At 61.1% G+C, this 23,771-nt stretch overlaps 12 protein-coding genes across 12 annotated transcripts in view; 6 read left to right on the top strand and 6 right to left on the bottom strand.

Annotated features, from left to right (window-relative positions):
- Positions 1 to 690, top strand: part of IE81DRAFT_349778 (DUF1640-domain-containing protein) — a gene marked incomplete at both ends in the record, with an annotated part of 1,027 nt that extends 337 nt beyond the window's left edge. The window contains 3 exons of the mRNA XM_025516446.1: positions 101 to 275; positions 416 to 581; positions 669 to 690. Coding sequence (XP_025367035.1) covers positions 101 to 275; positions 416 to 581; positions 669 to 690 — 363 coding nt within the window. The remainder of the gene's footprint in view (positions 1 to 100; positions 276 to 415; positions 582 to 668) is intronic.
- Positions 691 to 716: 26 nt separating this feature from the next.
- IE81DRAFT_343064 (hypothetical protein) lies at positions 717 to 2,990 on the bottom strand (the record flags this gene model as incomplete). The annotated part of the gene is made up of 2 exons (XM_025515726.1): positions 2,436 to 2,990; positions 717 to 2,351 (listed from the first exon to the last, which is right to left on the bottom strand). Exons 1-2 carry the CDS (start codon positions 2,925 to 2,927, stop codon positions 717 to 719), a joined length of 2,127 nt encoding a protein of 708 aa, XP_025367034.1. The 5' UTR covers positions 2,928 to 2,990.
- Positions 2,991 to 3,376: 386 nt separating this feature from the next.
- Positions 3,377 to 6,087, top strand: IE81DRAFT_338287 (protein phosphatase 2A regulatory subunit PR55). The gene is made up of 8 exons (XM_025515536.1): positions 3,377 to 3,906; positions 4,029 to 4,126; positions 4,209 to 4,359; positions 4,490 to 4,843; positions 4,938 to 5,102; positions 5,209 to 5,672; positions 5,804 to 5,878; positions 5,966 to 6,087. Exons 1-8 carry the CDS (start codon positions 3,810 to 3,812, stop codon positions 5,996 to 5,998), a joined length of 1,437 nt encoding a protein of 478 aa, XP_025367033.1. The 5' UTR covers positions 3,377 to 3,809; the 3' UTR covers positions 5,999 to 6,087.
- Positions 6,088 to 6,291: 204 nt separating this feature from the next.
- Positions 6,292 to 8,149, top strand: IE81DRAFT_349775 (hypothetical protein; the record flags this gene model as incomplete). The annotated part of the gene is made up of 2 exons (XM_025516445.1): positions 6,292 to 6,657; positions 6,818 to 8,149. The coding sequence occupies 2 exons, from the start codon at positions 6,292 to 6,294 to the stop codon at positions 8,147 to 8,149; spliced, it is 1,698 nt and encodes a 565-aa protein (XP_025367032.1).
- A 283-nt stretch (positions 8,150 to 8,432) lies between these two features.
- On the bottom strand, positions 8,433 to 12,247 carry IE81DRAFT_349774 (DUF663-domain-containing protein; the record flags this gene model as incomplete). The annotated part of the gene is made up of 5 exons (XM_025516444.1): positions 8,433 to 8,956; positions 9,146 to 11,447; positions 11,540 to 11,658; positions 11,774 to 12,023; positions 12,140 to 12,247. The coding sequence occupies 5 exons, from the start codon at positions 12,245 to 12,247 to the stop codon at positions 8,433 to 8,435; spliced, it is 3,303 nt and encodes a 1,100-aa protein (XP_025367031.1).
- Positions 12,248 to 12,603: 356 nt separating this feature from the next.
- Positions 12,604 to 13,401, top strand: IE81DRAFT_335438 (Sedlin; the record flags this gene model as incomplete). Its single annotated transcript, XM_025515446.1, has 2 exons — positions 12,604 to 12,800; positions 13,017 to 13,401. 2 exons carry the CDS (start codon positions 12,604 to 12,606, stop codon positions 13,399 to 13,401), a joined length of 582 nt encoding a protein of 193 aa, XP_025367030.1.
- Positions 13,402 to 13,653: 252 nt separating this feature from the next.
- IE81DRAFT_294181 (Nrap protein) lies at positions 13,654 to 17,693 on the bottom strand (the record flags this gene model as incomplete). Its single annotated transcript, XM_025512040.1, has 4 exons — positions 13,654 to 13,911; positions 13,993 to 14,241; positions 14,343 to 17,204; positions 17,334 to 17,693. The coding sequence occupies 4 exons, from the start codon at positions 17,691 to 17,693 to the stop codon at positions 13,654 to 13,656; spliced, it is 3,729 nt and encodes a 1,242-aa protein (XP_025367029.1).
- A 408-nt stretch (positions 17,694 to 18,101) lies between these two features.
- IE81DRAFT_294162 (hypothetical protein) lies at positions 18,102 to 18,779 on the top strand (the record flags this gene model as incomplete). The annotated part of the gene is made up of 2 exons (XM_025512037.1): positions 18,102 to 18,295; positions 18,374 to 18,779. The coding sequence occupies 2 exons, from the start codon at positions 18,102 to 18,104 to the stop codon at positions 18,777 to 18,779; spliced, it is 600 nt and encodes a 199-aa protein (XP_025367028.1).
- Positions 18,780 to 18,903: 124 nt separating this feature from the next.
- IE81DRAFT_255138 (hypothetical protein) lies at positions 18,904 to 19,889 on the bottom strand. Its single transcript, XM_025511347.1, has one exon. It carries the CDS (start codon positions 19,674 to 19,676, stop codon positions 19,053 to 19,055), a length of 624 nt encoding a protein of 207 aa, XP_025367027.1. The 5' UTR covers positions 19,677 to 19,889; the 3' UTR covers positions 18,904 to 19,052.
- Positions 19,890 to 20,780, bottom strand: IE81DRAFT_255137 (hypothetical protein). The gene has a single exon (XM_025511346.1). It carries the CDS (start codon positions 20,656 to 20,658, stop codon positions 20,104 to 20,106), a length of 555 nt encoding a protein of 184 aa, XP_025367026.1. The 5' UTR covers positions 20,659 to 20,780; the 3' UTR covers positions 19,890 to 20,103.
- Positions 20,781 to 21,402: 622 nt separating this feature from the next.
- Positions 21,403 to 22,103, bottom strand: IE81DRAFT_326087 (hypothetical protein). Its single transcript, XM_025514721.1, has 2 exons — positions 21,819 to 22,103; positions 21,403 to 21,737 (listed from the first exon to the last, which is right to left on the bottom strand). Exons 1-2 carry the CDS (start codon positions 21,942 to 21,944, stop codon positions 21,648 to 21,650), a joined length of 216 nt encoding a protein of 71 aa, XP_025367025.1. The 5' UTR covers positions 21,945 to 22,103; the 3' UTR covers positions 21,403 to 21,647.
- The window catches only part of IE81DRAFT_255207 (hypothetical protein), a 2,218-nt gene continuing 393 nt past the window's right edge, over positions 21,947 to 23,771 (top strand). The window contains exons 1-2 of the mRNA XM_025511348.1: positions 21,947 to 22,364; positions 23,601 to 23,769. Coding sequence (XP_025367024.1) covers positions 22,152 to 22,364; positions 23,601 to 23,769 — 382 coding nt within the window. The 5' untranslated portion in view covers positions 21,947 to 22,151. The remainder of the gene's footprint in view (positions 22,365 to 23,600; positions 23,770 to 23,771) is intronic.

The following is a 23,771-nucleotide window of genomic DNA, read 5'->3' as shown; positions in this document are numbered from 1 at the left end:
GGGGGGGGGGCGAGGTGCTCGTGGGCGTGGATGTGGACGTGGACGCGGACGTGGACGCGGGCTGACGCATACGCTTGCACCCACGCACCCACGCACGCAGGTCGACTTTGCACGCTTGAAATCGGACATTCAATTGTTGGAGAGGAATGAGTTCGCATTGATGAAGGGAGAGAATGAGAGGTTGATGGCGGAAGTGGAGAGGCTAAAGCAGCGGCTCAGGGAAGAGATTACGCGCACCACTGCCGGTGTACGTTTGGATTTGTCCCTCGAAAAGGGTGAGTGACGGGGCGGGCGAAGCGAGGCGAGGCGAGCGAGCGGGCGTCTCCACGTTGCGGTTGCTCGAGCGCACACTCACGCTCCTCTCGCTCACGCGCACGCTCACGCGCACGCTCACGCGGCTCACGCTCCCCCGCAGGCCGACTCAGGGACGAATCGTCGGTGCATGCGCTCAAGATCAAAGAGGTGGACACGAGGATAGAGAGCGAAATCGCTACGCTTCGAACGGGTATTCAGAGCGCCAAGTTTAATGTTTTGCAGACGCTCACCGGTGTGGCTACCGGTGCGGGTGCCTTGCTACTCGCGTGAGTTGCGCGCGCGCGCGACGAGACTCGAACAAACAATGCGCGCGCGACAACGCTCACACGCGCGCACACCCCACCCACACACAGGTACATTCGTCTCATGCGTTGAGAGGGCAACAGCATTCACGATTTCATTCACGCAGCGGCAGCTCTGCGCGACCCCTCGTAACCCCGCTTGCGCTTCTTGACAGCCTCTCGATGTCTCCTCTTCCACTCGCGCGTCAATTCCGACTTTCTCATTTCCCACCTCTTTATCCTCTCCTCCTCTTTCTCCTCCGCCGGGCGCACAAATTCGCGAATCGACGCGGCAGTGCTGCTGCTGCTGCTCAGACTGGTCAGCCGGACGATGGGATCGCGAGCTCTTGCAGCGGAAGAGGCCTTTTTGGAGACTGCAAAGAAGAAGGGCAGATTCGGATCCGGATTAAAGAGGTCCGAAGGGGCGGCCCGGGCCGCATGATTCGCGACGTGTGTCGACTCGACATCATCCGCGCCGTCGTCTGCGCCATTGCCGCCATGATCGAATGCCATGTCCAAATCGAGATCCTCCTCTGCCAAATCGCCCAGCAAGGAAAAGCTTGGAGCTGGCTCGACCGCGATGCGTGTCAGTATGTGCGACGGCTCTCTCCCTCGCGTGATGCGCCCCCACTCACCCGCCTCTTGAGGTTTAAACATGTCCGTCAGCTTTTGCACCTCCAACGTGCTGCGCTGGTTCGTTTGCGGCGCGGGCGAGCGTGCGGGCGAGCGTACGGGCGATTCGGTGCGTTGCGCGTGCGAGTGCGGGTGCGGGTGCGAGTGCGGTTGCGCTTCCTCGCCCTCGCCCTCGCCGTCGTCGTCCGCGCGCGCGCGCACGCCCGGATCGAACCTGACGACTGGCGTGAATGAATGCGCGCTGCTCGAGCCGCCGCCGCTGCCGCTCTCCAAATTCGGCTTTATAAAGTCTAAGCGGGATCGAGGCGCACGCTCAGGCTCTTCTTTCGCTCGCGCAGACAACAACTTCCGCAACGCTTCCTCATCGTCGCTCTCCTCTTCCGCCGCCGCCGCCGCCGCTGCTGCTGCTGCTGCACTCGCTTCCTCGCCGTACTTGACCTCGCCGTACAGCTCGCGAAGCACCCTTTTCGTCTGCGCCTCTTCATCCTCCTCCAACACGCTGCCGCCCGCGTCCTCTTCGTAGCCTTCTGAAAATGCGTCGGCGTCAAACAACGGCGAGACGGATCGTTGCGGGGCGTCAAACAGTGGCGAAACGGATCGTTGCGGGGCGTCAAACAGTGGCGAGACGGATCGTTGCGGCGCAAAGAGCTGATCTGACATCGAATCGTCTGCGTCTGGCTGATCTGAAATCGAATCGGCTGCGAGCTGATCTGCAATCGGATCGTCTGCGAGCTGATCTGGAATCGAATTGTCGCCGTCGTCGCCGTCGTCGCGAGCGTGATCGGCGGGTGTAGACGCCGCGACGACGACGACTTCGACCCTTCCATGTTGATCCCTCCAAGCACCATGCTCTTCGTCCCACACCCATGCGCTTTGCAATGCCTTGCGGTCGCCCCCGCCGCCGCCATCAAAGTCCAGCAGATCGCCAGCTAGATGCGTGCGCGAGTACCTGCGCGGGTCGATGGTCAGTCTGCGCGCTCTGCCGCTGCTCCTGCTGCTGCTGGTGGTTTTGCGTTTAGGCTGCCCGCTCGACATGGAGGCTGCTGCTGGAGGAGGGAGCGGATGAGATGGTCGCATGTGCATGGGACGGATGAGGTGGGATGCTGGGGTAACGTGCCAGCCCTAGAAGGAGCGAGCGCAAATGTCAGCCGTGCGTGCGTGCGTGCGTGCGTGCGTGCGCGCGCTCACTCTCGCGCACGCGCTCACCCAATGTTGGCCATCCTTGACGCTTTGCAAATCCACCACCCTATCCACCTTTTCCTCCCTCGGACAACGCTGACGTCTCCTCTCTCGCGCTTGCTGCTTCTTTTCCGCCCGAGCAGCTTCGCGCCTCAAAGTGGCAGCGGGTCGAGGTAGCGGAGCGAGGGCACCGTCAGGTTTTGCAGTTCCTACGCGTATCTTGCTGCCCTTCCAGAGCGCACCGTGCAAGGAATTTGCGCTCCTCTCCACCTCCTTTGCAGGACCTACGAGCGTGAGCCAAGCTTTGGGTCCGGGAAGTGAGGCGGCGGTCGTTGTTGTTGTTGCTGCTGTTGCTGCGGCTGCCGGTCGATGAAAGTTGCACGCTCGAAGCGTGGAGAAGCGGGAGAGCAGCGATTCGTCGGATAGCGTGCTGGATAGACCGGAGATGTGCACTCGACGAGTCGCCTGAGAGGGTCCGGCGTGCGGCGCCTCTGCAAGCGTTGGCGTTGGCGCGGTCATGTTTGCTTGAGAGAAGGGGTTGGGAGGGGGTGTGGGGCGATGGAGTGTACACGCCCTAGCATGATGAATGGGATGGTCGACGTGCACTCGCGCGCGCGCGACTCGTGACTGACAAAAAATCCCAAGGGAACCAAAATCTCGCGCGAGAGATGTAATCACGTGATTGCGTGGCACGCGCAAGGGGCAATGTCACGCGCGCGCGTACGTACGTCAGGGCACATCGCGCGCGCGCGCGAGATCGAGTGGTCAATTGCCCGCGGTTTGACCTGCCGCATGCGAGCGTGGGCGGGCGCGCGGGCGCGGTGACAGAGAGCAGCAGGAGCGTGAGTGAGTGCACGGAGCGCATCGCATCGCATCGCAAAAGCAGAGACGACGACAGAGTGGTGAGTGCATGGTGCGTGCAGCAGGCGATCACGGATGGCAGCATATCGTCGTCCTCGTCGTCCTCACTACCATCACAACGACGACCTGCACCTGCGCGCCAGCGAGAGCAGCCCGCGAACGAATTCACTACGCCTGCGAGAGCATCCCGCGAAAGCACACACTTCGCTCGGCATCCCGCGAAAGCACACACTTCGCTCGGCATCCCGCGAAAGCACACACTTCGCTCGGCATCCACCGCGCTCGGCATCCACCGCGCTCGCGCTCCTCGCGCACCGCTGGCATCCATCGAGAGACGCTCGCGTGCGTGCTCTCGCTCCCCTTTGCTTTGACGCCGGCAGCAGACGTTTGCCAATACGAGACGAGCGACGGGTCAAGCGACGGGTCAAGCCAGGACACGCGCGAGGCGAGGCGATCCGATTCGACTCTCGCTGCGGTACACCGCGCCATACCACGCATATACACACCACGCATACACACACGACGCGCACACAGGACGAGATGGAAGGGGGAACGACGGCACCACAGGATGCTTCCGCTCCTTGGAAGTTTGCCCAGTGCTTTGGTGACAAGGGAGAGGTGGAAGATATCACAGAGGGTGAGTTGCGAGCAAATTGGCGCGCAAGTCGGCGCGCAAATCGTCTTGCTGACACGCTCACGCTCACGCTCGCGCCCACGCTCACGCTCACGCTCACGCCCACGCCCGCGCTCGCCCACCAGCCGACATCATCTCGACTGTCGAGTTTGATCATACCGGCGACTATCTCGCGACCGGAGACAAGGGCGGCAGAGTGGTGCTGTTTGAGCGAAACGATTCCGTGAGTGGGCCGTGTGCGTCGGATGATGGTGTACACTCGCTCGACTGAATTGCGTGTGCGTGTGGCCCCCTTGCGACGACAGAAAAAGGGCTGCGAGTACAAATTCCACACCGAATTTCAATCTCACGAACCCGAATTCGACTATCTGAAATCGTTGGAGATTGAGGAAAAGATCAACAAGATTCGGTGGTGCAGGCGTCAAAATGCCGCCCACTTTTTGCTATCCACGAATGGTGAGGGGCGCTGTGATGGCGTGCTCACACATCGCCGCGCTCACGCTCACGCTCACGCTCACGCTCACGCTCACGTCACGCCATGCCACGCCCACGTCGCCCACCCGCACCCGCACCCGCACCCCCACAGACAAGACGATCAAGCTGTGGAAAGTATTCGAAAAGAGCTTAAAAGTGGTGGCAGAGAATAACCTGTCTGGCGATCGATTTCAGAGCGCGCATGCAGCAGCGACCTCTTCATCATCCTTGCACCCATCGCTCGCCCCGACGCCCACACCTCTGGTGGGCAGCGGAGCCAACTTGAGGATGCCGACATTGACGCACCACGATACCATCGTCGCTGCAGTGCCGAGGAAAATTTACGCCAATGCGCACGCATACCACATCAACTCCATCAGCGTTAATTCGGATGGAGAGACGTACATTTCAGCAGACGATTTGCGCGTCAATCTGTGGAACCTCAACATTTCCGATCAGAGCTTTAGTGCGTGCGGGCGGGCGCGCGCGCGCGAGCGCACAGGCAACAGCATTTAGCTGCGCTCACCCGCTCACCCGCGCTCATTTCCCTCCCCCCGCAGACATTGTCGATATCAAGCCGGTAAACATGGAGGAACTGACAGAAGTCATCACCGCCGCAGAATTCCATCCCATCAATTGCAACCACTTCGTCTACTCTAGTTCCAAGGGGACCATCAAGCTGGCAGACATGCGGGATTCGGCACTGTGCGATCAGCACGCCAAGCGTGAGTGGGAGAGAGCGTGCGTGCGCTGGAGTATGCGCTTGCGCCAGCTGATGCGATGCGATGCGCGCGCGCGCGCCCCTGCGATGTGCTTTTCCCCCGCCGACAGACTTTGAGGAGGAAGAGGACCCATCGAACAAGTCCTTTTTTAGCGAAATCATTAGCAGCATTTCGGATGTCAAGTTTAGCAGGGACGGGCGGTATATCTTGTCGCGGGATTACCTCACGTTGAAGCTTTGGGATGTGAATATGGACAGTCGGCCGGTCAAGACGATACCCATTCACGATCACTTGCGGAGCAAGCTGTGCGATTTGTACGAAAACGATTGCATCTTTGACAAGTTTGAAGCGCTGTGGGGACCGGACGGCAAAAAGGTCTTGACGGGAAGCTACAACAATTATTTCCACATTTTCGACAAGGAGGAGGAGCAGGATGTGGTGCTGCAGGCGGATAAGAGCGCCTTTAAGAACAAAAAGGCTGCTGGAAACAAGAAAAAGGGAGGGGCGGCGGCGGGGAATGGGGCGGCGCCTGGTGTGCCTGGTGCGGTCAGCCAGGTCAATGTGGACAATGTCGTGAGTGCGAGTACGTGCGCGGCGAGTACGTGCGCGAATGCGCGCGCGCGCGCGCGAATGCGATGACTGACCTTGCGACCTTGCGCCACCTCTTTACCTGCTCGCTCGCGTCCGCGCACCCTCGCACACAGGACTTTAACAAGAAGATCCTGCACGCCAGCTTCCATCCGAGGGAGAATACGATTGCGATTGCAGCTACGAACAATGTGAGTGCCGGTGCGGCCGGCGTGCGTGCTTGCGTGCGTGCCTGCTCGAGCCCTCGCGCTGACTTGATCGCGAGCGCAACCCCCCAGCTCTTCATCTTTTCGGCAGCATCATCAGGCTAGAAGGCAACTGCTCCCCTCCCCACCACATTCCCGCTTTCGGCCCTCGTGTATCGCATCGCCTGTAGAGAATGAAAGACATGTTGGGGAAGAGTGTGCGCGCGCGTGCCGCGTGCTCGCGTGTGACGTGACCGGACCCCTTTGATGATCACGTGATGCGCACGCGGTGATGGACTTTTTTGTGTGGCGCGGGCGCGCGATTCCACGATTCGCTGCATTCGCGCAAGGCACGTCTCGACCACCATCACGCAACGCAAAAAAGTTGGTCGCTGTATTCGAGCGATCTGGCGATCAGGATGACAATGGCGGGCGCGGGCGCGAGGCTCACGGGCGCTACGACTGGCTTGGCTCGCCGTGCAGTCGCACGCACACCCGCACCCGCACACGCACACGCACCCGCACCCGCACCACATCGAAACCTCTGCAGCACCGCTTCTCCTCTAGCATCCCTCCGCTCCTCCTCGGTCTCGCCCTCCTCCTACTCCCCCTCCTCGACGACGTTTCAAAGCACCTTGCCAAACAAGGTCAGAGTCGCCACGCAAGCCGCACCGGGACATTTTTCGGCCGTGGGTGTGTATGTGGATACGGGAAGCAGGTACGAGAGGGCTTGGGTGCCTGGTGAATCTGGAGTCAGTCATTTGCTCGATCGAATGGCTTTCAAGGTGCGTGTGCGGGTGCGTGTGCGGGTGCGTGGGTGCGCGGGTGCGTGCGCGTGTCACAGTGCGCCTGCTGACTTGAACGCCTGCTGACTCTTTGCACGTGTCGCTCTTTCTCGCCCGCGCCCGCTCCCGCTCCTCACGCGTCCGCCGCCCTCGCCCCCAGAGCACGCGAAATCGCAGTGCGGATGAGATGACGACGATGATCGAAAAGATGGGAGGAAACGTCATGTGCTCCTCTTCGAGAGAGTCGATCATGTACCAATCGCTCGTGTTCAACAAGGATGTGGAAGCTGCGCTGTCCATCCTCGCAGACACGGTGCTTCATCCCGCCCTCTTGCCCGAAGAGTTGGCTGCTCAGCAAGAAGCGACGCGTTGGGAGATTGGAGAGATTTGGAACAAGCCGGAAATGATCTTGCCAGAGGTTTTGCACACCGTCGCTTTTAGGGATAATACGCTGGGCAACCCGCTGCTGTGTCCCGTGGAGAGTTTGGAGGTGATGAAGGTGAAGCATTTGCGCGATTTCATGGACGCTTGGTACACGCCCGAAAGGATCGTGGTGGCGGGAGCTGGCATGCCTCACGAAAGGATGGTCGAATTGGCGGCAAAGTGGTTTGGGGGTTTGAGCGCGGGCGGGGGCGGGGGCGCTGGCGAGGGCGGGAGCGCAGCGATCGCCGACGCGGGCACCAATACTCACGCCGACACTCCCGCCGACACTCGCACACTTCCTCACGCCGAAACTCGCGCTCACGCCCGCGACGCCCGCGCTCGCGCTCGGTACACTGGCGGCGAGCTGTACGAATCGACGCCCACGATGGAGTTTACGCAAGTCTACGTCGCATTCGAAGGCTTGTCCATTCACGACGACGACATTTACGCGCTCGCAACGATGCAAATCTTGTTGGGAGGAGGAGGAAGCTTTTCGGCTGGAGGACCTGGCAAGGGAATGTACAGTCGATTGTACAGCAACGTCCTCAATCAACATCACGCCGTCGATTTTTGCGCAGCTTTTCATCACTGCTACAAGGATTCGGGATTGTTTGGCATCGCTGCTAGCGTCAAGCCCGACTTTAACGGTCACATTGCCAACATTATCGCGCGCGAACTGGACAGCCTCACTTCGCCCCACGTTCGAGGAGCAGTGACGAGCGTGGAGTTGGCTAGAGCAAAGAATCAGCTCAAATCTAGCCTGGTCATGAGCTTGGAGAGCAGATTGGTGGAGGTGGAGGATCTGGGAAGACAGGTTCAGGTGCATGGCCACAAGGTTTCGGTGGAGGAAATGTGCGAAAAGATTGACGGGGTGGATTTGGATGCGCTGCACAGGGTCGCCAATCGCGTCTTGAGGGCGGCGCGCTGCCGCACCAGCGGCGGCGGCGGCGGCGAGAAGAACAATTTCGGACTGGGAAGCGGGCAGAGCACCGTCGTGGCGCAAGGCAATCTCGATGGGTTGGGGGATGTTAGGCGGACGCTTGCGAATCGCGGGCTGGGCGGTGCGTGAGCGCGCGGGTGTGCGTGCGATGCGTGCGATGCGTGCGATGCGTGCGCCCCTAACACACGAGCGCCCTCAATACACGAGCGCCGTGAATACACGAGCGCCGTGAATACACTCGCACCCAATGCACTCGCACCCAATACACGAGCGCCGTGAATACACTCGCACCCAATACACGAGCGCCCTCACTACACTCGCACACCCGTTACACTCGCACACCCAATACAATCACAATCACGAATGCATACATTGGCACCACTCCCTCTAGCGCTGGCGCTCACGCTCACGCTCACGCCCGCGCCCGCGCCTGCGCCCGCCCCGCCACCTTGAGACTCTGCTTGATCGCCCTCTGCCTCTTTGCATCGCGCACGCTCTCCTCCTTGCTCTCCCTCTTGCGCTTCTCCTCCCTCCTAGCCACCTTGGTCTCTTTGCGCTTCGCCCCCTTGACCTTTTGAACGGCGTGCATGCGCTGCAAAAGAGCCATGGCTTCGCGCTCCGGCTTTTCAGCAACGACGGCGCGTCTAGTCAAATACGTCTTTTCAGCTTGCTTCTTCAACACTTTGGTCTTGCTAGCAAACGGCAGCGCAGCCTGCAACTTTCTGGGAACCTTGAGAGCGTGGAATGTGCGATTTTCCGGTCGCACGACGGGAGCATATCGACTGTCGGTCAGATTGGGTGCGCTCATGCCCTGTTCTCGTCGAACTGTTCCAGTCAAGCGCATGCCTTGCCATTCTCCGGCTTGCAAGAGCGAAGTGACGGGATTGTAGTATTTGCGGGGTAGGATGGCGTACCATGCGCGTAGAAAGATGATGTCTGCGGGGGGCGTGCATGTTAGCGAGGCGATTCGCGCATGCAGTTAGCGAGAAGATTCGCGCGCGTGCATGCTAGCGAGGCGATTCACGCACGCACGCACGCACGCACGCACGCACGCACGCACGCACGCCGGCCCTCGCACGCGCGCTTCGCGCACGTACTCGCGCCGCGCTCGTACTCGCGACTCACCGCTCATCAACACCTTGTCCTCAAACGCAGCCCTGAAATGCCCCTCTGGCTTCGCGAGCGCCTTTTTGATCTGGCCGCGCACGCCCGAAACGGTCTTGATGTGCGCTCCTTCGAATTTGGCCACTTCCAAGCTGGAATTGAACATGTCCTTTACGAATGCCGTATTCTTGAAAATCTTGCTCGGCGTTCCCGTCAATTTGAGCTTCTTTACGATCTTGTAAGCGGCCGCTGCGCTATCCGAACCTAGCACCGTGCCCGTCGCGCTGATCCTAAACGAAGAGACTTGAGAAGAGAGCGTATTAAACGCTGCAAAACCGGTATTTGGTCGACTGCAAGGACCCCAAAACGTGGCTAGGCAATGCATATGTTCGGGCGTATACTTGAGCATCCGATTGCGCGTCCCATCATCCAGCGAATAGATTGGCGTGCTTTGAAATCTTCTCCAACCGATGGAAAAGATGAGGGGGTCGTTCGTCTTGAGGATGCGCGCATGCCAACGATGCCGCTTGATCCTGACTTGGGTGAAACCTAGCGCCTCTTCGCTCGAAAGCAATCCACCCACCAGAAGCGGTCGACGCGCGTCAAAGTGGCGCACCAGCTCAAAGGGCACATCCTTCAACTCGATGCGAACGTATGCGCCAGGCTTGTAGCCCTGTATCCGATCGCGCGTAGCAGCATCTTCTTGAGCGAATTCCGCCCTGTTCGCTTCGGCCTGTCGAGTCAGTTCTGCTTTTTGCTCGTCGTACCAGTCCTCTTTTGGCGCGTCGCCGTCGTCGTCGTCGTCGTACTGCTCGTCAAAGCGTCTCTTTAGCGCTTCTTTGCGCGCGGCCTGCGAGCGGGTGTGGGCGGCCGAGCCGGCGTCGAGCGCCTCCTCCTCCTCGTCGCCATCATCGAGCGCCTCCTCCTCCTCGTCGCCATCATCGTCGCGCTCGACTTGCTGTTGCTCTGCTCCGGTAAAAAAGAGGTGTCGAATAGCATCCAGCTCGGCATCCTCTTTGAACTCCACTCCCTCCCCTTTCCCCTCGAATTGATCAGGAACCAGTGCAAGTGTGCCGTGCTCGTCGTCGTCGTCGCGATGGCCATCTCGCTTCGCCAGCTGGAACAGATCAGACGCGGGCGAGCGCGAGCGCGAGAGATCAGCCTCATCAGACACGGCGCGCCCGCCGGCGCCGACGATCTGCCAAGGGTCCAAATCCGACTCGTAAATCTCCCTCATCCAATCTTTTGCCCTGCCCCTCTTGTTCTCCATCACCACCCTCCTCGCCCTCTCTCCAAGGTCGACTGACGCGGGGGAGTCATCACCGCCCATGTCGGAATCCGAATCCGCAAATGGTAGCGCCGCGGTGGCGATGACGGCGTCGTCGTCGTCGTCGTCGTCGTCGTCGTCGTCGCGGTCGCTGTCGTGGTCGTGGTCGTCGTCACCGCTGCTGTCATCGCTGTCGTCACCGCTGTCCGCGCCGTCGTCCCCGCCGCCGTCATCAAAAGCCGCTCTTCTGACACGTACGGGAGCCGAAGCTGACGTCGCAGGCGTCGCAGGCGTCGCAGGAGCAAGCAATTCCTCCTCTTCGCCGCCCTCTCCCCCCTCAAAGAGGCGCATCTTTCCCGCTCTAGCCCGCTCATCCAACGTATCCTTTGCACCTTGCAAACGCACCACCAAATCCGCGCCCCCGCCCCCGCCGCTGCTGCTGCCCCCCGAGTAGTGACCATTCACATTGATGTACACCGCATCCTTGTCGAACATGACGCCTCCCACATCGCTCATGGGCGCATGAATCAGCTTGTGCTTGTCGTTTAATCTCCTCCTCTTTTCGCTCTCTAGCGTCGGCAAGGGACAGGGATCTGCCAATCTTTCGATCGAAGCGATGCTGAAATCGCCTCCTCCTGCGCCTGGAATGTGCACGCGCGCACCCTCTCTCAGCAAGGTGCCGCGCAGGTAACCGTAGAGCGTGATGCGACGATCCACCTTGTAATCTTGCCGCACCTCTTCGCGCGGTGTCAAGTCTTCCAGCCGGTCGGCCAAGAGGTGAGGATGGGCATTGCGAAAGACGAGCGGACGGAATTTCATGACGCTGATGAAGCGCGACAAGTTGGCAATCTCGGCATCGGGATAGCGCGCATTGATGATGCCGGACAGGTAGAAGAGTTTTGCGCCTTGATGGATCTCTGTCCAGAAGCGGGATTTGAGACGTTTTTTGGTCGCGCGCAAGGTCGAGGCTTTCTTGATGAGGTCGAGGTGCGTGAGGATGCCCATGACTTTTGGGAAACCGTGCGCTTGAAGGATGTTTAAGAATTCCATCGTTTCCTGGGGGCCGTGCGTGGGTGTGCGTGCGCGTGCGCGTGCGCGTGTTAGCGAGAGGATTTGCGCGTGCCCACCCCCCCATAACACCCGCTCACCATTTCGAAACCAAAGCTGCCGTCGATCATGAGCAGGACGAGATCTGCGATCTTGCCGACATCGATCATGGAATTGATGTCGTTGTTGCATTCCAAGAATGTCAAGCGGCGCTTCTTGCCTGGTGGGAGCGCGTGCGCGTGCGTGTGCGTGTGAGCATGTGCGTTAGGAATGCTTCGCCGCCGCCCTCGCTGCCATTCCCCCCCCGCTCGCTCGCTCGCTCGCGCGCAACGCACCTGCAACAACCGTGACGGGACCTTTGATGTCCTGCAATGTATGCTTCGTGAATCTCCTAATCAAACTCCTCATCAGCGTGCTCTTTCCCACTCCCTCCGGTCCAACGACTGCCACGACCACCGGCGCCTGCTCTTCCAACCCCACCTCTTGACTCCTATCCACCAAAGGCACGTGCAACCTCTTTTGCGACAATTCGGCATTGCGTCGAATCTGCTTATCTTGAGCGAAGCGCGAGGAGGATACAAAGGCCTGTGGGGGGGGGGGGGGGGGGGGGGGGGGGGGGGGCATGCGAGAAGGTGTCAGTGGGTGCGCGCCGGGCGCGCGTGTGTTTGGCGCGCGCACGCTCGCGCTCGCGCTCGCCGCACCTTGGCGTTGAATGCCTTGGAATGATCAGCCGACTTGGCATTTCGATCCTTGGCAGCTTTCCCACGATCTTTGGAAGATCTGTGAGCGCGATGAGTCTGCTCCGACATGGCGAGAAGGCGTGTGGCGTGGACGGTGGTCGGGGGCCATGAGGAGGGGGGAGCGCGCGAGCACGAGTCACTAGACGCCAGTTCCAAAATTCGCGAAAGTCGCGAGTGGTCATGTAAATTTGGAAATCTCTCGCGCGAGAGGGGCCCTTTATCACGTGATTGAGAATCGCGCGCGCGGGCGAGCGAGCGGGCGGGCGCATCGCACGTCACGCGCTCGTAGACAGACGCTCGGCACGCCATGCAGCCAGCTCCCAACACCACCACCACCGCGACGACGACCACCACCGCGACGACGACCACCACCGCGACGACGACCACCACCGCGACGACGACCACCACCACTACCCGCACCCACCATGTCGTACTACTTTGTCATCATATCTCCTCGCGATTCGCCGCTGTACGAGGTGCACCTATCCTCCAAGCCAAGCGGTGGAGGAAGCGCAGGACTGAGCGCAGGCCTCGGAGGATTCGGAGGCGGTTTGTTTGGTGGAGCGAGCTCGAGCGCGCAAAGCACCGCAGCAGCAGCAGCAGCAGCAGCGAATCCGAGTGGGTATTCTGCCTCTGCCGCGGCGACTACGCCCAAAGCTTCGCTCGCTGCTTTGCCGAGGGACGATCACGACAACGACGGCAACATACCACCGGGTGGCGCGTTCAACTTTTCCGCTTCCTTGAGCGCGCTGGCTAGCGGTCTGAGAGGATTGGATGGGCTGGGCGGCGGTGGCGCTCCTGCGTCCAGCGATGGTGCTGCTGCTGCTTCCACGCCCAGCGCCGCCGCCGCCGCCGCCGCCGCCGCCGCCACGCCGCGCGCCGGCACAGGACTGACGAGCTACACGTGGCGCTCGACGCTTCAAATGATCGCTCACTCCTCTCTCGATTCCATATACGACAAGTCCCTTCGCACCTCTCAAATGTACCTCCGCACCATCGATCGAACGCAGCAACAATTCGTCTCTTGCTTTCTGCTGCCCAATCGCTACTTTTTCGTCATTCTTCACGAACACAAGCACGAAGAGGGCATCAGGAACTTTTTCTTGGACGCGTGGGAACTGCTCCTCAAGACGTTTATCAATCCGCTTCACGATCCCCTCAACCCCATCAGGAGTCCGGCTTTCGATACGAGGATCAGAGCTAGCGCTAGGAGGCATCTCTAGGCGGGGCGCGCGCGGGGGCGCGCGGGAGCGCGAAGATGCGTGAGCGCGAAGGTACTTGAGCTGGAAGATACTTTCGCATTCACGGGACACGGTACAACCGAGAGCTACATTCGCATTCTTGGGGGGCGCCTCTCAGATACGTTCGCATTAACGGGGACAACTGAGAGCTACATTCGCATTCACGCGGCACGCCGTCACCTCTCGCTGGAAGAAACGTTCGCAATCGCAATCGCATTCACGCGGCACGCCGGCTCACGCACCCGCACTCGCGCGCCGGTTCACGCGCTGCACACCAACCACGATGCCCTTTCCCAACCTCTCAATCTCCTCGCAGATCGCCTCGCAATTCAACCTGACCATCTTGTCCTTGCCATCGCCGCACGGCACGCTAGAATAACCCAGCAACGGCTTGAAGGGTCTTTTAGCCAGCAAAGACGGGTTCCACAATCCGCCAATGACGCTTCCTCCGTGCGCATCGTAGAACAATCGCAGCGTATCCGAAAAGAGGGACTGGGCGTGGGTGCGCAAAGTCAGCGGGAGTTCACGACACGCACGCACGCACGCACGCACGCACGCACGCGCTCGACTCACCATCAACAGATTGACGAAATCCGATCCGACATCGAATGCTGGTCGAGGCGAGATGCCGAAGCGGGATGCAGCGAATGGCGACGCCAAGTTTGCGAACTTTGTGCGTGCGTGCGCGCTCGCGCTCGCGCTCGCGCTCGCGCTCGCGATGAGGGAGGGGTCGAATGCGAGCGATTGAGCGTAGCGCGGTAGCACGGTGGGATCGAGGTGGATCAAGAAATCGTAGTGCGAGAGAGAGGGCGTAAAGATGGACTGGAGGGGTGCGACCACACAGACGCAATGTCAGCGCCGCCCTCGCCCGCACGCGCGCTTCGCGCACGTACTCGCCGCGCACGTACTCGCGGCGCACTCACTCGAACTTCCATGGCGCTCATGCCCGCCCCCCTTTCTAGAATGATGGCACACGCCGCACCGGCCAATCTTTGCATCGCGTGCGCCTCTGCAGCTGTAGGTCCTCTGCTGGCAAAATCCGCACCCTTCAAATCCATCTCCGTGACGATGATCCAAGCTCGCGTCTCGCAAGAAGGATCTTGCGCTCGAAGCGTCTTGAAATCGTCTTGCGCTCGCAACGACGCATCGACGTCGAACTTTGCAAGCTTTCCCGCGCGCACATCTTCCTCCGATTGCTCGACGGCTGCGTGTCCTGCTACCAGCAGCGCTTCCTCTTTCCAATTCCAAAGCGCGAGCATCTGCAAGGAGCGCAGGAAGCCGGTGGAGGCGCTGCATGGCGCGCGCGACGCGGCCAAGAATACGCTCAAGACGACGAGTTCGAGCAGTTCGGGGGCAATGTGAGAGAGCATCTGACACGATGTCCACCTCTTTAGCAATCGACAAGTCTCTGAAAATGCAATGAAGCGATTTTGAAGCGTAGAGACGAGCGCGTGATGACGGGGAGAGACGTCGAAACGGCGAGAATGGCGTGCGAGGGCGGGCGCGAGCGCGTGCGCGCGCGCCAACAAGGTGCGCTCCCGCTCGTGGTGGATGCGAGCGCGAAATGCGAATCCTTGGCTTAGGATCGCTTCGAGGTGATCGTCGTCGTCGTCGTCCACGCCACCCGCGTCGCCGCCGCCGCGCACCACCACCGCGCGCGATCCCTCGAGCGCGAGCGGCAACATTTCGGCCATCTTTTGGTAAAAGGCCAGCTTCATCGCTCGAATGGCTGACAAGTCGTCTGGCCATTTTCCCGAACTCTCTAGGGTGAGGATGAGGTCGTGTGCGGGCAGATGGGATGCCGCGTCGGGTATTCGAGTGCCGAGCGAGTCCAATACGAGGGGCGTGGGGATGAAGACGCTGGTGCATCGAAGAGCTTCCGCTGCTGGAGCGATGGCGATCAGTGCGAGCGGCAAGCCTTGCAATGCGCGCAATGCGCGGGAAAGCTGTTCAAAGGCGGATTGCACGGCTTGAAAGCCCGACTTGCTAGTGTCTTGCAGCGATGCGCACGATTCGATGATTGCGGGGAGCTTCAACAAGCCCTCGTAAGCGTCGGCATGCCACTGTACCGCCGCCTGCGGGCGCGCGTGACGAGCAAGAATGTGCTCGACAATCTTTCGAGGGATTCGCGCGCGTCCCTCGGCCGCCGGCCAGACGACGGATTCGAGGATGCGACCGTCGCGAAATCGTCGCAGCTCTGACAAGTCTCCCCAGAATTGCTTGAAGGATTGTGCGGCTGCAGCGTCTTCTGGCGGTGGTCCATGCTCCACCAGACGTAGGGCATGTTCGGCGTCTAGCACGAGCGCGAGTTCGACGGTGTTGTTGGAAGGGCGAGGCGAGTCGATGGACCACGTAGATGCGCCGCCATCAAAGCAAGCGACGTACTTGGCGCGCGATCCGAGTGCGCGGAGTGCCAGGCTCGCTAGGGTGCTTGCGCTCGCGCCCGCGCCCTCTCGACACGCACCCCCGCCGCCGCGCACGCTGGCCACCTCGTCAAACGTCAGCAGAGGAGAGCTGCGGTCGTCGATGAATAGCTCCGAGAATGCATCCCCGCCGACGGCGTCCAATAGCGCGATCGAGGCGCTGGCGCATGCTGCCATGTGCGAGAGCGTACCTTGTGGTATGCCTGCCAATAAATTCAAAGCGCCCGTCGGGTCCACGAGGCAGGGCGCGAACGCTCCCCACTCCTCGCGCGGAATGTCCGCGTGGTGACTGGGAATGCCGGCAATGTGCTTCATAAAGGCGGTGACCTCGCTGCTCAAGCGTCGCGCCAAGAAATCCAGCACGCCTCGAAAGAGTTGGTAGCTGCTGAACCCCGCGCGCACCGCCCCTTCGTGAAGGAGATGGGCGAGGATCATGGTCAAGAGGAATCGCACGGATGCGGACCCCACCGCGCTGGCTCTATCTCCGCCCCCCAAACCCCTCTTGAAGGCCCACGTCTTGAGCAGGAGACTGGCGTCGGCGAATGCTGGACAGGTGGATGCGGTGGCGTGCAAATAGAAGAGGTGCGCCACGCGCAGACTGTCGCGGGCGATGCTGCTGTTGTAGGCGGCGTGCGAGTGCGAGGGTGAAGCGAGCGAGCCGTGCGAGCGCGATTCACCCTCGCGAGCGATGCCCTCGCCCCCGCGCTCGCCCCCGCGCTCGCCCCCGCGCTCGCCCTCGCTCGCTTCAACGTTGACCTTTGCGGGACCCAACCTGCGAACAGGAAAGAGACCCAGCTCGTGGGACAAGTGAACGCGCACGACGACTTTTTGTTTGGAAAAGTCGGTCTCCTTTTGGTCTTTGCTGGGCAGCAAGACGAGCGTGGCGTGCGAGTGGGCATCCGCCGACGCCTCCTCCTCGAAGCGCACACGAAGACCGAGATCAGGAGCATTGGCAATGGAAGCTGCTAGTGCGGCGCAGTAAAAGGCGCGCTTGGCCGCGTACCTGCCTGCGCGCACATCCTTGACGGAAAAGAGGGAGCTGGGCATCTGCACGTCCATGTCTACATTCATCGGCGCAGATCGTATGGCTGCTGTGCAAAGAGGCCAAGAACCGACGAGATGGACGGCTGTGGGAGGAGCAAAGGCGTAGGCGAGCTTGCCCTTTGGTGGTGGTGCTGGCGGCCAAGGGATGCGGACGTGGACGCCAGGAAAGGCCTTTTCGAGCGATGCTTGAGCCGAGTCGAAGGGGACGCCTGGGAGCGTGGGCAGCTGATCGAGGTGCGCCTTGAGGCGATGCAGGGCCCCATCGAGCGTGCTAGTCGACTCGTAGCGTGGACGTAGAGCAGGCAGCATCGCTTCGATCTGCGCGCGCGAGCGAAGCGAAGCGAAGCGAGGGCGAGGGCGCGGGCGGGAAGGCGGGCGAAGGCATTGGGATTAGGTGGCGCACGCACGCACGGCAACTCGCGCGCTCGCGCACGCCCACCCACTCACCTGAAGCTTCAACACGCCATCCCGATACAGCTCTCCCGTGGCGCGCAACTGGTTCACCTCGTCTGCGGATGGCATGGCGTACAATCCCGTGCTCTTGCGTGACGTGTGTGCGTGCGTGTGCGTGGCAGTGTGCTCTCGCGCTGGCGCTGGCGCTGGCTCTCCCTCCAGATCTTCAAACCCGCCATCTTCCGACTCGTACTTGGAGTCGTCGTCGTCGTCGTCGTCGTCGTCGTCGTCGTCGCTTGGTGTGGTGGGTGCGCTGGGCGCGCTGGGTGCGTGCGTGCTGGGCGCGCTGGGTGCAATCCGTTTGATGGGCGATCCCGCTCGCGTTGCTGCCAATTTGCGTTTGAGGCCCGGCATCGTGCCTTGTGAGCGAGCGAGCGAGCGAGCGAGCAGAGTGTGGAGTGTGGAATGTGGAGCGAGCGTCAAGGAGTTGAGTTGCGCTCCCGTGAGTCGCGCTCCCGTGAAGCCTCGCGCGATTTCAAAAGTTCAAAAATTGCAGCCCCGCGCGCGCGCGCTTCTCGCACGAAAAGAGGGAGCATGTCACGTGCACCGCGTGCGTGCGTGCGTGCGTGTGTGCGTGCGTGCGCGCGCGCCCTGCATCGCGCCGCGCGAACATTTCAAGATTCACCATTCACCGTTGCGCTCCATTCGCGCTCACCACCATCTTCGCACGCGCACGCACGCATACACGCACGGCACACCCACACACACACACGGCACACCCACCCACACGCACGGCACACCCCACCCGCACCCCCCACCACCATGGCCAAGAAGAAAAAGGCTCCGCTTCTAGAAGCGTGGTGCTGGTATTGCGATCGCGAATTCGAGGATGAAAAGGTCTTGTTGCAACATCAAAAGGCCAAACATTACAAGTGTCCTCATTGTCCGCGTCGACTCAACACTGCTGGAGGTCTCACTGTGCATCTTCATCAAGTTCACAAGGCAGAGCCTACGTTGTGAGTGCGGGTGCGTGTGCGTGGGGTGATGTCGGGGCGACCACTAACACGCAACACGCCACGCGGCGCCGGCGCCAGCATCGAGAATGCATTGCCAGGCAGGGAATCCTTTGATGTGGAGATCTACGGCATGACGGGCATTCCAGCGGCAGATTTGGAAGAGTGGAAATCCAGAAGGGGTAGATCTACGGGCCAAGATCCATCCAATCCATCAGGTCAACCATCTGCCAAGCGTCCCAAAGTGGAGAGCGTGGCGTTGACGCCTGCTCAGCTCAAAGCTCAACTCGAAGCTCACAAGGCTCTCATGGCCGGCAAGAGTCACGCCGAAGCTGCCGCTGCCGCTGCTGGCGCTGGCGCTGGCGCTGGCGGTGCGGCTTCATCTGCTGCTGCTGGTCCTTCCTCTGCCGCTTCGCCACTACCTCCACATTTGGCCTATCCCGGTCCACCACCGCCGTTTGGTCCTCCGCCTGGTTTCAACCCGTGAGTCGTGCGGGTGCGGGTGTGTGGAGTGTGTGCCGGTGCGGGTGTGTGCGGGCGTGCGTGACGGTGCTGACGCTGCGTGTGCTGACGGTGCTTCGTACCCATCCCCCCTCGGCCCCCCCCTCCCCCCCCCAGAGCCATTCGACCACCTCCGTTTGGACCACCTCCAGGTATAGGCTCGCCAGCTTATCCGCACGGTCCACCACCAGGTTTCGCAGCAGCGCCGCCTTATTCAGGACCTCCACCAGGATTCGGTGCGCCTACGCCTGTAGCCATGTCACCTACGGTCTACGCCCCACCACCACCAGCAGGCGCTTCGAGTCCGTGGATGCGGTCCGCGGCGAGCGCGAGTGCCACCGGTCCCAGTCCTCATCAATTGGCGGTGCAAGGAGGAGCCAAATCGCGCATGGTGTATACGGATGGGGAATTGTCGCCAGAGGAGAGGTTGGCCCTCGAGCCGAGGTACGCATACAAGGAGACCGGCGATGGCGATGGCGAGGGCGAGGGAGCGGGGGCGGGCACAAACGTTCCGGGAGCAGGGGTGGGAGCATCGCATCACTACGCTGGACCCCACGCGGACCACGCCGAATCGCGTCACGCCGAATCGCATCACTACGCTGGACCACCACCAGGCTTTGCGGCTCCACATCACATGCAACAAGCAACCGGCGCAAGTCCTGCAGCACCTCCTCCCGCTTAGGCAAGGCAAGCGTACACGAGTGCGGTGAGGTGAGGTGAGGTGCGGCATGCGGTCATGACGTTTTCCGCTATTCCGCTCAATGGGCTCCCGTAGCAAACTGGACTCGATTAACAGCGCGATGCCAGCGCACCAAGGTGCGTCCGTCGACGACGTGTTCCTCGGTATTGCTGACGCCCCTCGTGCGCAAATGCGATGATCCATAAACGGTGCTAGATCGTGTGTGTTTGCGCGCGCGCGCGATGTGAGAAGAATAGGAACGCGAGGTGAGCGGGCACTTGACTACGCGGGTGCGCTTCATCTTGTTCTTCTTTTTGACTGCCCGAGCGGTCGAGACGAGAGCAGTCTGCGCGTACCAAAAGCAGTCGAGACGAGTGCAGTCAAGACGAGTGCAGTCAAGACGTAGATTCGAATCGACGCGCCTCGACGACTCGAATCGACGCATCTCGACGTAGATTCGAGTCGCTCGCGGTCGGAACATTCGCAATCGCTGGACGGCTCGATTCGCCGCGCGTATAAAGGGGTCGCTTTCTTCACACGCACTCACACGCACTCACATTCGCACCCACATTCGCACCCACACGCACTCACATTCGCACCCACACCTCCCCCCTCTTCATTATGCGCCCCTCTACTCTTCTCCCGCTCTGCTCCATCGCCCTCGCGCTTGCCCTCGCGGCGTCCACGCGCTCGCTGGCCGCTCCGATTCCCTCGCACGATAAGATCCGCGACGGCGACGGCGACGGCGACGACTTGACCAAATTCTACGTCGGTGAGTGGGGGTGCAGAGAGCGCGTGCACGAGACTCACGACTCGAACTCACATCGCGCCCACGCACGCAGACGTGACGTTGCCAGAAGACGTCGCGCCAAACGATGCGCCAGGCAAATGGACACAATTGTGCAAAAAGGTAGCTGGCGCGCACACCAAGCAGCATTTCGAACCTGCTCTCAATCATCCCGGAGAGTACAAGGCTGCATGCGCTTCCTTTAGCGTCGACGCCAAGACCAAAAAGACGTGAGTGGGCGCGCACGCGCGCGCGCACTCGCTCACGCAGGCTCGATCGCTTCATCCACAGGACGCTTACGAATCGCACGTCCGAGGTGGTCAAGGAGTGGAACGAGGTCAAGATGGACATTGAGCCCGACACGACGCCCATGAAGCACCTCGGTCCGATGATTCCCATCTACGACGCGACGCGCGCGAAAGTATAACCCTTTCCATGCACACTCTCTTGTCGCTCGCCGCGGCAGACAATCATCTACACTCGCGATGCGTACCCTAGCGACACGTTCCTTTTCTCCGAAACTTTCCTTTTCCCCCAAACCTTTCTTTTTTTCTCCTTTTTCATCTTGTCCGCCATTCTTACCGCCAATTCGATCGTTGTCTACACACGCGCGCGCGCAGTGATTCCACGCACGCTGACTCGCGTTAGGTTCGACTTTGCGCGCGCACGCTGACTCGCCACCGGTTTAAGCCCACGCCGACTCGCCTCGCGGTACCATTCATTTGCGCACTCGCTTGGATCTGCGTTGAAAACACCATCCACCGAGGGGCAGCTGGACCAAATTCAGGGCGCCGCGCGTCACGCAGACCTTTCACGGCGCGCAAATCATCGCGAGTGTGGACACGATGGCGAAGTTCAATGGATTCGACGTCTATAAGAAGGGGCGTCGATGGGATGCGAGACGAGACCAGACGATGCATCCGACATTGCCGCCCACGCCCACGCCCACGCCCACGCCCACGCCCACGCCCACGCCCACGCCCACGCCCGCCTCGCTCTCTCTCTCCCTCTCCGCCACCATGAAATCGTACCTGTTATGCCTCCTCCTCTCCCTCTCTGCGGCCCTTGCCTCGCCCTCTCCCGTGGTGCAAGGCATTGGGCCAGAAATCTCACCCATTCGTGCTTTTGACGAGCCATTCATTCCACCGATGCCCCAGACTCCGGCGCCTCAGCCAAAGACTCCGACGCCGACGCCGCCGCAACACAAGCCCCACAAGAGCCACAAATTGAGCACATTTTGCGAGCGTGAGTGATGGCGGATCGCGTACGTGACAACGAGCTGACCGTCGCCCACGCGCACGCGCAGCAACAACCCTCCCACAGAATACAAAGGCGGAGAGTGCCGCACTCGAATGGAAGCAAGTATGTCTGCAAGTGGCCGGACATGATCACAGAGAGTACTTTGGTCCGATCAAAGGTGGCGCGCCGGGGACATTCGATGCTGCTTGCGCATCTCGCGATCCAAGAAAGAAAGTTGCGTGAGTGCGCGCGTGTATGCGTGCGTGCGATTGCGTGCGTGTATGCGTCCCGACTGACGACATTGCGCTCCCTCACGTCAGCGTGTACACCGACTTTACGCTCAAGGCTCTCAAAGTGTGGTTCAAGGGAGCGGAGGGAGAGATTCCCGAAAAGGGAGCAGGCGCGGGAACGGGCGCGGGCGTGGGGGCAGGCACAAACGATCCCATTCACAGCTCCTTTCCACCGCCTCGCTTGGGTGGCAAGGTGGATGAGGGCCCCAGATTTCTCCAGCGTCGTCGTCGTAGTCCATAGAAGCGTCGCGTCATCTCCGCGAGGGTACACGATGGCGGTGGCGAATGCGGTGGCGAATACGATAGCATGTGCACAGCCCCTCGAGAGTGAATAAGAGCGTGCGTGAAGTGGGCCCCCCCCCCATGATTCGCGCGAATTCCCTCATCGCCTCCATGATTCGCGCCCGCCCGACATGCGCCTCACCGTCGTCTTTGCTCTTGCGCTCTGCTTTGGGGCAGTTCGCGCTCAAGTGTGAGTCGTGCGTGTCTACACGACGCCAGAAACGTCTGCTCATTCGCTGTCGACAGTCCAGAATGGGCTCAAGCTATGGTGAGCGCGCGTGTGCGTGCGTGTGCGTGCGTGTGCGTGCGTGCTTGCGCGTGCTCAAGCTTACGCGGACGCCCGCCATTCCCCGCGCCAGTTGAGAGATGCTCAAGGAGAGGTGCACTTTGTCACTCGCATCGATGGCATTGTGCACACGTACGACAAGGACAAGGGTGTGTTTACGAGGTACAATAGCAAGTCGAAGCAGTTTCAGCCCAAAGAGGGGCACTGGCATGGAGCGGTGAGGCGTGGCGTGGCGCGCGAGGGGGGCGCTGGAAGAAACGACACGCTACGCTGACACGCCCGCAAACGACACGCTACGCTGACACGCCCGCACCCGCACCCGCACCCGCTCGCCACCCAGATCAATTCCGGATTGACGCCGGGCTTTGCGAATCGACGCGGAGTCAAGCATTACTGGAGGAATGGTCGATGGGAGGCTGCTGCGACTCCATCTTTCGACACGAACGCGAGACCAGGTCGAATGACGCGGGGGGGGGGGGCGTGTCAATGAGAGCGCGAGCGTGAGCGCGGTCTAAGCCCTTCATCTCGCGCTCCCGCGATCTCAACCTTTCGCGCAGTCTCTACCCTTCATCTCGCCCTCGCCCTCGCCCGCCCTCGCCCACGCTCGCCCTCGCTTCGCTCCCGCTCGCGTCCCCCGCCACCCTCGCTCGCTCCCGCTCCAACCCCCTCAACGCTTCTCGGAAAGCCGCACCATGCAATTGAGCTTCTTTGAATCGAGCTTCGCGAATCTGAGACTCGATGCTGGACGCCAGCGTCGAGATGGTGTCCTCAAGTCTCGAGCGCGTCGAAGCTTTGCAAGCTGCGAATAACGGGGCAGCGCGCTGCAACGCCACGAGCGCGAGCGTGCGCGTTTTGATGTTCTGCGTCCCGCCTTGCGATGGGGGTAGCAGACACACCAAGAGGCAACTGACCAGCTCATCGTTGAGTTTGCGCTCGACGAGATTCCAGCGGTGATGCGTGGCGCTAGAAGAGGAGAGAGCTCGCGCAACGGCAGACGAAGCGTTCCAGTGCGCTTTGGGGGATGTCTTGGCTTTCGAGAGGCGATCAAAGAGGAGCGTGAATGCGAGCATGCACGTTTCGACGGATTGCAGGGGAGCACACTCCAACAATGCACCCAGCGCTCGATGTGCGTGCATCGCTATGCGTTCCTCGTCTTGTGCAGCGACGAGAGCGACGCTCGCGAGTGTTTCCCAGGCGGTGGCGGGGGACGCGTCGACGTGTGCGGGGGCGGGTGCGGGTGCGAGCGTGTCGACGGGTGTGGGCGCGCGCGCGTGCGCTCGGCACTCGACGAGATTTGCAAAAGACCAGCAAGCGCGCAATCGAACGAGGGGAGAAGGATCGCGCAAGAGCGAGCGCAAGATGGGATCCAGGGCGGCGGCATCCGAGGCGCGCGAGAGCACGACGGCATCCGAGGC

Source organism: Ceraceosorus guamensis, assembly GCF_003144195.1.
Source record: "Ceraceosorus guamensis strain MCA 4658 unplaced genomic scaffold IE81scaffold_90, whole genome shotgun sequence".
In the NCBI taxonomy this organism is placed as follows: domain Eukaryota; kingdom Fungi; phylum Basidiomycota; class Exobasidiomycetes; order Ceraceosorales; family Ceraceosoraceae; genus Ceraceosorus; species Ceraceosorus guamensis.
The sequence above is the reverse complement of the archived record's forward strand: the minus strand, read 5'-3'. Positions and strand labels throughout refer to the sequence as shown.